The 12320-nt window shown below is 37.1% G+C and overlaps 1 protein-coding gene and 1 pseudogene across 1 annotated transcript; both read left to right on the forward strand.

The window, feature by feature from the left end:
• LOC122140927 lies at window positions 1-2455 on the forward strand (annotated as a pseudogene).
• A 1874-nt stretch (window positions 2456-4329) lies between these two features.
• Window positions 4330-9698, forward strand: LOC109108858 (ubiquitin protein ligase E3 component n-recognin 7). Its single transcript, XM_019121970.2, has 11 exons — window positions 4330-4466; window positions 4760-4893; window positions 5338-5398; window positions 5485-5580; window positions 5744-5797; window positions 5926-6031; window positions 6214-6335; window positions 6808-6999; window positions 8519-8699; window positions 8806-8867; window positions 8951-9698. The coding sequence occupies exons 1-11, from the start codon at window positions 4335-4337 to the stop codon at window positions 9041-9043; spliced, it is 1233 nt and encodes a 410-aa protein (XP_018977515.2). The 5' UTR covers window positions 4330-4334; the 3' UTR covers window positions 9044-9698.
• The last annotated feature ends 2622 nt before the right edge of the window (window positions 9699-12320 follow it).

Raw genomic sequence — 12320 nt, forward strand, 5'->3', positions numbered from 1 at the left:
CAATCCTGTGACAGCGGTGTGTGTTTTTGACTTGAGAAACATATCGTCCTGAAAACCGCGCAAAATGGATTGATCGTGTGATCAGAGTAAGTAACACTCACGTGTAATCATGTGTTTAGTGAATGCGATGGGGGCGAGTCGCTATATAATGACACAACAGCTTTGAGAAATCTCCAGATGGTGAGGTTTCTTGTGTTTGAAGGACTTCCTCTTTGTTTTATTTAATATTTCGAGCTAGAGTTTAATAATTCGTGTAGAAATGTGTTTCGTACAACATCAAGGAAGTTAATGTTTTGGTTGAAAAGTAAATACTTTAGTGTTATATTTTTATTATATATAATTAAATATTAACTAGTATATTTAATAAGTATTTAATAACAATACTGCTGTATTTTTCAGTGATGATTGACAGTTTAAGCTGAGCTGATTTGATTTTATTTCCTGAATATTCAGCAGTGATCCCAGCACTGATCACGTGACTTCACAAGCATGTGTTTGGTTTCTTGTCATCCTGTGCATCTGTCTTTGTTTCTCCAGAAAAGAGCATGGAGAATGATGAATTTCCGCCAGCGGATGGGGTGGATAGGTGTCGGACTGTACTTGTTGGCCAGTATCGCTGCCGTGTATTATATATCTGAGATCAGCCAAACATACAACCTGCTTGCACTTGCACAAGAAGAAAAGGCGGCTGGAGCGCAGACAAGGTGGAGATGCTTCTTCCTCTTCCCCATCTTCAACCTCATGGATCGTGACTCTGAAAACGAGACTTCTCCTCCTGCCCTTCTGGGTGTGGGCCACCATTTTCCTCATTCCCTACCTCCAGGTGTTCCTCTTTCTTTACTCCTGCACAAGGACAGACCCCAAGACTGTAGGATACTGTATTCTGCCCATCTGCCTTGCTGTTCTCTGCAACCGTCACCAAACCTTCGCCAAGGCCTCCAATCAGATCAGCAGACTGCAGCTGATTGACACTTGAAGTGATTGTTAAAGATGGGGAGGAGGTGCCATACAGTTTGGTGTCCTAGGGGTTGGGCAATACAAAAGTGCATTCATAAATAAGATTATTCTTTTTTTTAAGACTTGGTTCTGAATATTGTTTTTTTTTTTTTTTTTTGGTGTAGGAATTAAAAGGGGAATGTGTTTAGGATTAATTTCTTTGTAATGTTTTTTTTTTTCTTTATCAACTAATTGTTTGAGTCACTTGCAGTTCCCCACCAGTTTTTATTGTGTATTTTTAGCAAAAAAAACTGGACTGTAGGTGATGTTTCGTACTCTTTCAAACTGAATGGCAAAATTGGTCCACATTTTAATTAAAGTAGATTTATAACAGGATCCAGAAATATTTTCCATGTTGGCTCAGTCTTATGGTACTTTTTTTTAGAAGCTTTGTCTTGATTTCAATGAAAAAAAAAACTTTTATAATTGAAATTAAATTTGATAAATGAAATCTAAGTAGCATAAATTGAGGCAAATTAAGCCATTGTCCCAAGATGTGGAGAATGTTGATGGGGCTTGTGTGTTGAACTGTGTGTACTACTTGAATTACACGTCTAATGGCGGGTAGATTTAGTATAAATCAAGATGAATAAAGATTCGTTAGTGTGGACAACTGTAATTGTTTCCGTACTATGAGGCCAATGAAATTGTAGTGTCACTTTAATGCTCCAGGCATTTGTTTTCAACTCCAGTGGATTTTTTATTGGTGGAAAATAAGAAAACCATGGACAGTGGTGCCACATATGTATTTTCCTTTTGTTTATAACAGTCTTTCTTTTTATTTGTTTTAAATATAAAATGCTCTCAAGGCAGGAACAAAGAAAGGAGTTGTAATTAGGAAGGTTTTGTATTAAAAATACATTTCATTATTAGTATTTTGTTCAAATAGGATTTCTTGTCAGCTCTAGACATGACAAGAGTATTTTCTCCAATTCTTTAATTTGTGTTTATTTGATAAATACTATTTTTCACGTATCATAGTGATAATCAAGTGTCCTCAGAGAAAAGACATCTGTGTTTCAGAAAGCAAATCGTTCGTATTCATGTCTGTGTGGAATAGCTGTGAACTCAGTCTTGTGTCTTATTGTTGAGGGATATCTGCATCACTTTACAGTGTGAGTAATCTAATCTTGCATAAGAAATGCAAAGGTTATTTAGACTTGTTGGGTGTGTTAGGTTGTGATAAGTCTGGCACACAATATTGGGTCTCAAACTTCTCAACTTCAGCCTGTGCCACAGACCCAAGTGTTTTGGATTTTAAAAACATGTCTTTTTGTCAACAGTGTCTTTTATTCATTTGTTGGAATGTTCATAAAAAGGCAAACAATTTTTTGTCTAAAAGGGCTTGACTGTGAATTTATAATGTTTAATGGGTATTTGTTAATAACTTTCCTTTGCAATCTTAATACACAGTGGTTTGAAACAACTCTGAAAAATCAATAAAGAAATGTAACGTGGAGTCTGTGTTCTTTTGTAACTATTACATTGATTTCTCAATCAGAAACTACATTTTACTGGACAGTTTGATCCCAGTTTATTGCACAGTAGTTTATTATCACCTGTTAGCTGAAGAAACCAGAACAAATCCCTGCCAATTTGTAACATTTTACAAAAGGAAAAATGTATAGATAAAATAATTTTCCTTTTACACTGGTTATACTTTAAATACATCAACAAAAATGGGAACAAATTAAGGCAAAATCTCAACATAGCCTTGAAACTGTGGCTGACAAAAAGGTTTTTTCCACATCTTTATGTAATAAAGGCCATAACAAAACATGACAGTTCTGAAGATCATGAACGTAAGGTTTTTATCCGCTTTTTTGGAGGCTCTGAGTTTGACTTTTTGGTGGCCATTTCTGTACTCCTATCCTCTTCATCACTGTCCTCTTCCTCTTCATCTACAACATGGGTTTCAAAAATAGAAAGAAGTTACAAAATGAGACAATTAATAAAATAATTATGACAAAATATGACGTTGACTTAATAGTTATAGGGCTTATTGAAGTAAAAAAGTATTTTAAATAAGTAACTTAAATAAAAGTTGGGTAACTACTTAAACGACAGAAGGCAGTATCGTTAAAGTTAAGGAGTTCGCTGTCATATGAGGGGAGACTTTTAGCCACTTTCGTAGTCTTTATTGTATGCATTTTTATATATATATATATATATATAGATATATATATAATATATATATATATATATTATATATTAGATATATATATATATATATATATATATTTAAGTCTGTTGGTTTTCCATAAACAAGCCAGTCTTTCATTTTAGCAGCTTACCATCTACACCTGCTGCATTTAATTTCTTCTGAGCCCCTTTCTTGTTCAACAAGAGCCGTCAAAACTTCAGATATATCAGCATTTAATTTCTTTATGCCAGTTATCATTGATTTCAAACTGCCATCTGCTTGCACTGTAAACTGGCTTGTCAATCCATCTCGGTACTTCAGCTCTCCCTTCAGCTCGCACGCCGCCATATTGCAGTTACACACTGTAACTCGGTTGCCAGATCTCACTAGAAAAAGCACGCAAAATGGACTGTATTAATGAAACAAAATGAAGAAAAAAAAATATTGAGTATCTAATAAAATTATTTATAAAATAGAATGGAATAGATTACATTACATGCTGAACTGCAACATCCCTCGAAATATTATTATCACTAATTACATAATTTTACAAATAACTGCAACAGGCAGCAATATAACAATGAACAAAATGCAAACATAAGCATAAACCATGAACATAACCATGCAAAAATGTGACAACTGAAGAATTTTTAAATATATATATATATATATATATATATATATATATATATATATATATATATATATATATATATATATATATAATCGTGCAAGTAAGTGACACACTATTTATAAGCAGTATAATGAGTGGACATGGCAACACTGATCTACCCTTTGAACTCTGATCTATCAAATTAGCTTTGCGAAAATTCCCTTTTTTTCTGTTTATCCGGAATCATTGAGTTAATGTGGGTGTGATGTATGAATACACATTAGTCAGAAAAAAGACCCCTAAAAATAATAAATTCTATTTACAACTCTCCCGCCAAATCATCTTGTATTTGCATAAACCGGAAGCAGCATTGGTTTTGTTATTGTCAGAGTTAATCCCGAAAATATGTTCGGGTAATGTCAAATTGCATATCACTTTCCTACATCTTTCTTTTAGCTCTATTACAGGGGACCCACCGTCTCCAGTAAAACGTGATCTCGCTGACAGTTCAGTTAGTTCGTGTCTCGTTGCGTGCCCTGGAACAGGAACTAGAAACATTTTTTTGCGCTCATCTCTTCAAGGATGGCGGCAAATGTTGGAGAGGAGGAGGCTACTGTATCTCTGGTGGACGTCTTGGAGGAGGATGAAGAACTGGAGAATGAAGCCTCCGCTGTTCTTGGAGGGAGTGATTCAGAGAAATGCTCGTATCCAGAGGTTCGACGTCTTTATGTGAACGCAGACTTTTCAAATAATCCGTTTTCAGCAAGCGGGTCATACCTTGACACAGCCCATTGCATCCTGGTGTTCAACATAATTCTTGCAAAATGTTTTGATTTAGGTTTAGCACAAGACATTATTAATAATGCGTAGATGCTGCGTCTATTTGTTGGAGATAAACCTTATTGCAATAACAGATAATAGCAAGATGCCTTTAACAATAGTTATCAGCAAATGCTCTGTATTTACATGAATGTTCTCAAATGAAAATAAGTTATATGTCCTGACAGGGATATGTGAAGCGCCAGGCGCTGTATGCCTGCAACACCTGCACACCAAAGGGAGGAGAGCCAGCTGGCATCTGTCTGGCATGCTCCTACAAGTGCCATGAAGGCCATGACCTTTTTGAGCTATATACCAAGAGGTGAATATTCCCACTGTCCATCTATAAAAACCACTGAAGCCGTGATACTATGTTAGAAGGTACATTTGCTGCCGCTTTAACCCATTTAAGCAGAGCCTGATTGGATCTGACATTTATTGTTTGATAGTTTGCTGAAGGGGTTCCATGTGCATTTTAAAACTATTTTGCCTAATTTGTATCAGTATATTTTTGACAGTATGACAGAGGGATTATTTAGCTGTTTATCTTGATTCATTTGCACTAGCTGCCTTACAGGCAGTAATAAAAAAGAAAGTGACGTGACATTCATCCAAGAATGTTAAGATAAAATCAAAAAAATATAGGCATCAGTGTTTTTAGATTGTTTAGATTCAATTACACACAGATATTACTTCAAATTGTGCCGGCTGAGGCATTGTGATATGTTACGAGTAAGCTGCACTCAAGACTTTGTTGTTAATACAGAAATTTTCGATGTGACTGTGGAAACGACAAGTTTGGGGAAATGGAGTGCAAGCTATTTGCGGTAAGATACGTTTTGCTGTTAGTTTAAATTTGTGTCTTTTGCGTTTTAATTCGATTTTTCTAATCTGATGGATTTCTGTTGTACAGGATAAAGAGAAAGTGAATTCAGGGAACAAATACAGCCATAATTTTTTTGGCTTGTATTGCACATGTGACAGACCCTACCCAGATCCAGAGGATGAGGTAATGAGTTGCATTCTATAATGTTCTGTTATTCTGTTATTGTGTGTTGCATTGCAAATAAAGTTTTTAATTATGAGCCCGTATTCAGATTTGTGTTGTGAGTGCTTTTATTATATTACATTGAGTAGATTACATGCATATATGAACCCTGTTCTCTCTTCAGGCTCCAGATGAGATGATTCAGTGTATTGTGTGTGAGGACTGGTTCCATGGTCGGGTTAGTATCAAATCAGATTGCAGTCCGGCAGGACATGAACATGGTTTAGTGTTCTCCGTGTGTGTAGATGAGGAGCATAATGCATTCAGGTTGAAATGTTTGAGAACACCTCTGTGTGTTTCTCTCAGCATTTAGGCTGCGTAGTGCCAGACTGCGTGGAGCTGCAAGAGATGATCTGCGAGTCGTGCATGAATAAAACTCCTTTCCTTTGGAACTATGCTGCAGATATTGCAGGTAATGTTGTTGTATACATTTTTCTGCTTCGATTTTGCATTAACAGATAATTTAGTATGAAAATGAGTGCAAAGTTTATCAGCCAGGACACATTAAACTGATCAAAAGTGACAGTAAAGCCATTTACAGTGTTTACAACAATTATACATTTGTGAAGGTCTTTTCTGAATTGTTTGCATCAGTGCCACCCATTACAAAAGTAAGTCCATGCAAAGGAGAGGAGGATGTGAAGGTGGAGTTAGAAAATGATGGAGAGGAGAAGAAAATTAACAATGAGAACCTGAAGAGCCCTGTTGATGAGAAGGTACTCACTGTTTGCTGTAATGTGTCTGTTTGTCTCTAAATAGAAGGATGAAACATGACATGCCATTTTTAATTCTATTCATTCCTGTTCAGTCCATTTTATTGTGGACAGCCAAAGCTAAATCTACTTGTTGTCAATGAATAAGTGTTTTAAGGCGCAATGCACTTAGCTGGTTTAGACTTAGATATGCCTTTGTTTTGAAGTCTCACCACAAGGTGGCAGTAGTTCTGTTAGATGATGCATGTCTGAAAGAGTTTTCATTGGGGAATTGGTTCATCTCTTATGCTTCATCTGTCTCAGTTAAGCTGTAATTTGCAGAAATCGAGCTAAACTGAATTTGCACCACATTGTTTTGTTGCTGTTAGCGAGAATGCCAACTCAGTTGTATGAATTGTGAGAAATGATTTTAACAAGCTACACAGGAAGAGAGGAATCAGTGATCAAGATTTGGTGACCTTCTCTCTGCCATCAGGTGCAGGTCAACGGGACATCCACCTGTAAACGGAAACACCAGGAAGAAGCTGAAGGCTCTTCAGAGGAGGGTTCGTGCTCAGGTTGCAGGCTGAGAGAGATGAAGGCCTCGGGGAGGAGCCGGACTCTACAGGGCGCAGTGTTCTGGCCGTCTGCCTGGCGCACAAAACTCTGCACCTGCACCGACTGCAAGGTACAGCTCAAACACACCTTACAGAGGAGATTTACTAGATAATACTGCTTTTAGCCTTGTTTAAAGGATTAGTTGACTTCCAGAATTTCTCCATGTTGTGGACTTCAATGGGAGCCAATGGGCTGAAGGTCCAAATTGCAGTTTCAGTGCAGCTTCAAAGGGCTCTACATGATCCCAGCCGAGGAATAATTATCTAGCGAAAAGATCAGTCATTTTCTAAAAAAATTATACTTTTTAATAGGGCTGGGTTTTGACACACATTTCACGATTCGATTCGATATTGTTTCTTTTGAATATATCTAAGGTACAGTATATGATTAATTTTCTCAAGGGGAAAAAAGTCTGTTGTTACTACATTACTATAATGTTAAAGGTTAAAATTTACTGATTTGTTAAAATTACACTTAAGTTTTTAAAATAATAAAGTTACAGTTACTTTATTTCTACTTCAGTTTGTTTTTTTATTTAAATATAAACATAATGGTTGCTGTCATTAAAACTTGATAGATTTTTTCAAACATAAATTAAACATTAGAAGAACACTAAAATTTATAATGAATATGTTATTTGGTGCATATATTTAGCAAAATGCCCCTCTCTACAGTTTATTTTTCTGACTTATATGTTTATGGTCACCAAATTTTTTTTTGGAGGTAAATGTGACGTTATGTGACATTGTTTACAAGCTGTTATATTGACATCTTTGCGCGGCTGAAACGCTGATTGAGCGATTACATGAGACAGGATACAGATTGTAAAGTTGAACTCTTTCTTTTAACTTACCTTTGGATGTTTAGTCATGACTCATGGTTATTTTGTGCTGAAGCTGGTATTAATGTGGAGGAGATGATTAGTTCACGTGCGCCACGCGCTGCCGCGACGGTTGATCTGAGGCGCTACAGTAATCCTTCACTCCAGATTAAACAGAGCTAAAACAGAATTTATAGTTTGAATACTGCAATACAATAGAGAGAATTTGAAATCTAAAACTTTGTTTCATAGTACCAAAGCACCATGCTTATTGTGATACACTGGATGGGAAGTGCCCTTTAGTGTTCCGTCCATTAACTGAAAACAGAGGCTACACTAATTGATTCTTGGTATTTAAGAATCAATATCGTTCCATAAAAATCCATAATTAATATCGAGAAATCAATATTTTTTTTACCCAGCCCTACTTTTTAACCACAAATGCTCATCTTGCACCAGCCTGACCTCACACAGTAGTAACGTTGAAAAGGTCACACGTAAAATTGCGTGAAACGGCAATTTTGACCTTCAACCCATTGGCTGCTATTAAAGTCGACTATATGGATAAAAATCCAGGAATGTTGTCCTAAAAAAAACATAATTTCTTTACAACTGAAGAAAGAAAGACATGAACATCTTGGATGGCATGGGGGTGAGTAAACTAATCCTTTAACAGAGTGGTTCTGTATCATTCAAACACGATAAACATGAAAAAACATGAAAAAACACAACATTGTTTCTGGTCTAATGTTTTGCATTCTTTGCTTAGGTCCTCTATACAGATGCTGGAGTGTCTTTCCTTATGGATGAGATGGACACTGTCCTGGCGTATGAAAACAAGGGCAAGTCTACAATGCAGGCTGAGCAAGCAGGAGGGGCTGAGGGTCGGGACCCCTTGATGTCGGCCCTAAACAACTTAAATCGGGTTCAGCAGCTGGAGATTATCCATGGTTAGTAGAGTTAAATGGTACCAACATCTATAACTGTGTGAAACCAAAACTTATTCTGACTGACATGAGATTTCAAATGTAATGTTGACATTTAATTTCTCCTCAGAATATAATGACATGAAGACAGAGCTGAAGGACTACCTGCAGACATTTGCAGCAGAAGGAAAGGTAGGTTTTTGTTTAATGTGTGGTATAGTTGAATGTAAGCTTGTAGTGTCTAGTGTTCATTGTCTTCTCCTCTCCTTGTTTAGGTGGTGACACCTGAGGACATCCGTCACTTCTTTGAACAGCAGCAAAGCCGCAAGAGACGAAGAGCCAACACAGGCCAATACTACTGCAGTTAAACCGCCCTTCACCCTGCCACTTCAAGCATACCAGCTACACCCCCCCCCCCCCCCCCCAAATCTGTTCATTTCAAGGCCACCCCTGGTTTTGTAAAATAAGTATGCAGTTCAAATCCAGGCCCTCATAACCTTGTATGATTTTGACCTTGTATAGTGATGTATGACAGGATCTGTGTTTCCAAAGATGTAGCTGTAATTCTTTTCTTGTAATCCTGCCATTTCAAATCAACATGACAATTGGCCCCAAGATTAAAACAATGGATTTATGGAAAAGCACTGCTATAATGTCATATAAATAGGAATTGCAGTCAATCCTCAGGAGCTCTCTCTTTTAAGCAATTTAAAATGATGCCGGTATTTACAGAAGGCTGTTAGGGGAAGTCACAATCTCAAGACTGCAGTCCGTATTCATTCTGTTCTGATGAGATAGCAAATATTCCCATTCATGTATGTCAGGGTAAATAGATCTACAGCCTATTGAAAAAATCTGTTTAGATGACAGACCTACGCAAGCTCTTTTTCAGGTTGTTTAGTTACAACTGTGACTTGTTTAGTAACGCTTTATTCATTTAATCTTGTTTTAACCTGTTTGGTTTGTAGATTCCGTTACTTTTTAATGTCCTATCTTTGAGAAATAAACATGGTGATACATTTGCGCCCTGCGTTGTATGTGTTAGTTTATCCCAAGAACACTCCATTGGGGAGAAATTGTTTCAGTGTTTATATTTCATTAGTTCAGTAACTTGTATAAATTCTGAGTTCTGTTAATAACTGAAGTTTTGCACACCATTGCAATGGGCAAAAAACTGACCAAGGCTACTAGACTTAAAAACTTTATTTTAAAAAAAAGTAGTATATGATTTCAGTCCCAATTTAAGTGTATGTTTAGGCATGTCATGAAGCCTGCAGCTAGTAACACAGACCCAAATAATATCCATAAGGGCTTTCCACATTCTATTCATCTATACCTTAAGTAGTTTAATAAATGACTTTTAAGCCTCTTGGCTTGTGTGATTTTGCAAATGCATTGTTTCACTTGGTTTTAAATTAAGTTGTAAATTTCAGTGGGAACCGAATCATGATTGTGACATGACAATTGCGAGGTTAGTATTTCCCACTAACAATTTCCCACTAATGGCAAGGTGTTACTCACTGCTCATCTGGCAGCTTGAACGAATGAAATAAAACAATCACACACACACAATCATTATAACTCAAAACTATTTATTTTCAAGACATTAGTCACCTAATTGCAGAGTAAAGTTCATAACTACACCGGCCAAAAAAAAGAATAGAAAAATAGACACTTTCCACAACTCCACAAAAGAATGCTTTTTTTTTTGTTTGTTTGTTTTTTATACATGTGCGTGTACATATACAAATATATGCACACGCACACAAAGTCTCAAATAGATATTTGCATGTTATATATATATATTTATAAAAAAAACTTTACATTTTAGATACAACAAAACACCATATTTCTGAGGCCTGTGATCAAAGGTACCAAAAATCTTGAAAAATATCTTTTGAAGAAAACAAAAAAAGACAAACTAAACATTATGCACACTAAGCGTTGGCTACAGTATTACAAAGAGTTTAACAGAGGTTTGTAGAAAGGGCTTGCATAAGACAAAAGGGGTGTGGAGGAAGCCCAGCTTCAGGCAGGGAAGGCACTAAATCGTCTCCGTAAGAGAGATAGCACAAGAGAGAACATGGAGATCTCGAAAGTCTGCAAACGCAACACAACTTCCCTTGCCCCTCACACATCCGAAACACAAACCTTCAGTTCAGTTCAGCCTTGCGGCACTTTGGAGATAAATAACGCAATGCCATGCAAATATACTAAAAGGATTAGGAATGAATGTGAATCTAGAACTGAACAAACAGACGTTTCAATCAAAATAAATCAACAGAGCCAACAGAGGGCACTATTCCACAACAAACGTTCCACATCAAAAATTTAGTGCAATGGGTACCTTCATCTGTTCTAGCTTTTACTCCTAGGTTTTAGTAGCCAAATTCATTCCCACCTAAAACGAACCCATTATTCTCAAAGCAATGAAAAATTAACATCAAACCACATGCCAGTTGAGTTCTACAGGACAGACTAAACAATGATTCAAGCTCCTCATCTGGAAGCTCAAATGCATTTCCAATTCATTCCCTAACAGTCTCTCAGACAAGCAACCCACAAAACCCAAATGACCACAAATGGCATTTGTGATAGAAATGTATTAATTACGAGGTCAGTGTGCATCTCAAATACAAAATAATACCTTCAAACTGTGCATTAACTTTTGCAGCAATCAAAACCATCTGATCGGTGTTTTATAGCATGAAATAAATGACTTGAACTAGCAGTTCAAAATGGCCTGAGTATAGCAGAGGCGAAGGCGATCTAAGGAGTTTTCCTAACCTCCCCCTTAAGTTTAAGGCATGGCTGGGTCTATATGGGACTAGATCGCTGGGATCGGCATTGACGTCAAGAAATAATGTTCTCCGCTGGCAGGAAAACCTCTGAGTAGCAGCAGTAGGCCTAAATATCCATCTGTCGATTTTGGGTCATGGTTACGATTCGCTAGAATGACATGACAGACCTCAGATCTCCTCTCGGCTCCCTCGAAGGGAAGTGCTGTAGCCAATTACTCAATGCTTGGTGTTACAGGTAAAAGGAAAATCAGAACTAATATGCAACTGTAACATAAAGAGGAAATAAAAACAGAAGGAAAAAAACATACCGAAAGGTCTTTGCTCGTCGGATGACCCAATTCAAAATGCCACTGGTACAGAAGGCTGGACCCACAGCTCAAAAATACTGACAAAGTCGCAACACTGAGAATTTAAATTACTGCGCTTTTGACAAGAGCTTCCGACACAAAAGAAGAACGCGTGAGCTGGTGGTAAAACAAGTCACGTGACAGGTGCATTGATTCATCGTTGTCATGCTGACATGAAACCTGGAGGATCTGCAAGGTAAAATGAAGTTTGAGTGAAACACCTGCTCTGTGAAACAAAATCTCTTTATATTCTGAATAAATGTGGTTAGTAAATCGCTTCACTCGTCCTCTTTTAGCTGCGGAATGAGGTCAGGGAAGTTAGGCTTAAGTAGGCTGCGATGCATTGCATTTTGAAAGAACCACAGATACTGAAAGCTCAATCTCATGATGTATTATCAAGCATTTGCACCAGGGACTGAAGATCTTCATGTATCTGATAGCCTGATGTAAAGAGAACCGCAGGGCTATGTCCTTGACATTCAGAGGAGACAAACAGC

This window comes from Cyprinus carpio, chromosome B20 (genome assembly GCF_018340385.1).
Source record: "Cyprinus carpio isolate SPL01 chromosome B20, ASM1834038v1, whole genome shotgun sequence".
Taxonomy (NCBI): domain Eukaryota; kingdom Metazoa; phylum Chordata; class Actinopteri; order Cypriniformes; family Cyprinidae; genus Cyprinus; species Cyprinus carpio.

Excerpts from the sequence above, each read along its gene's own strand:
- LOC109108858 (XM_019121970.2), top strand. The coding sequence starts at position 4,335 with ATGGCGGCAAATGTTGGAGAGGAGGAGGCTACTGTATCTCTGGTGGAC. Across the intron at positions 5,798-5,925 it reads AGGACTGGTTCCATGGTCGG|CATTTAGGCTGCGTAGTGCC; the intron begins GTTAGTATCAAA and ends TGTTTCTCTCAG. Across the intron at positions 8,700-8,805 it reads GCAGCTGGAGATTATCCATG|AATATAATGACATGAAGACA; the intron begins GTTAGTAGAGTT and ends ATTTCTCCTCAG.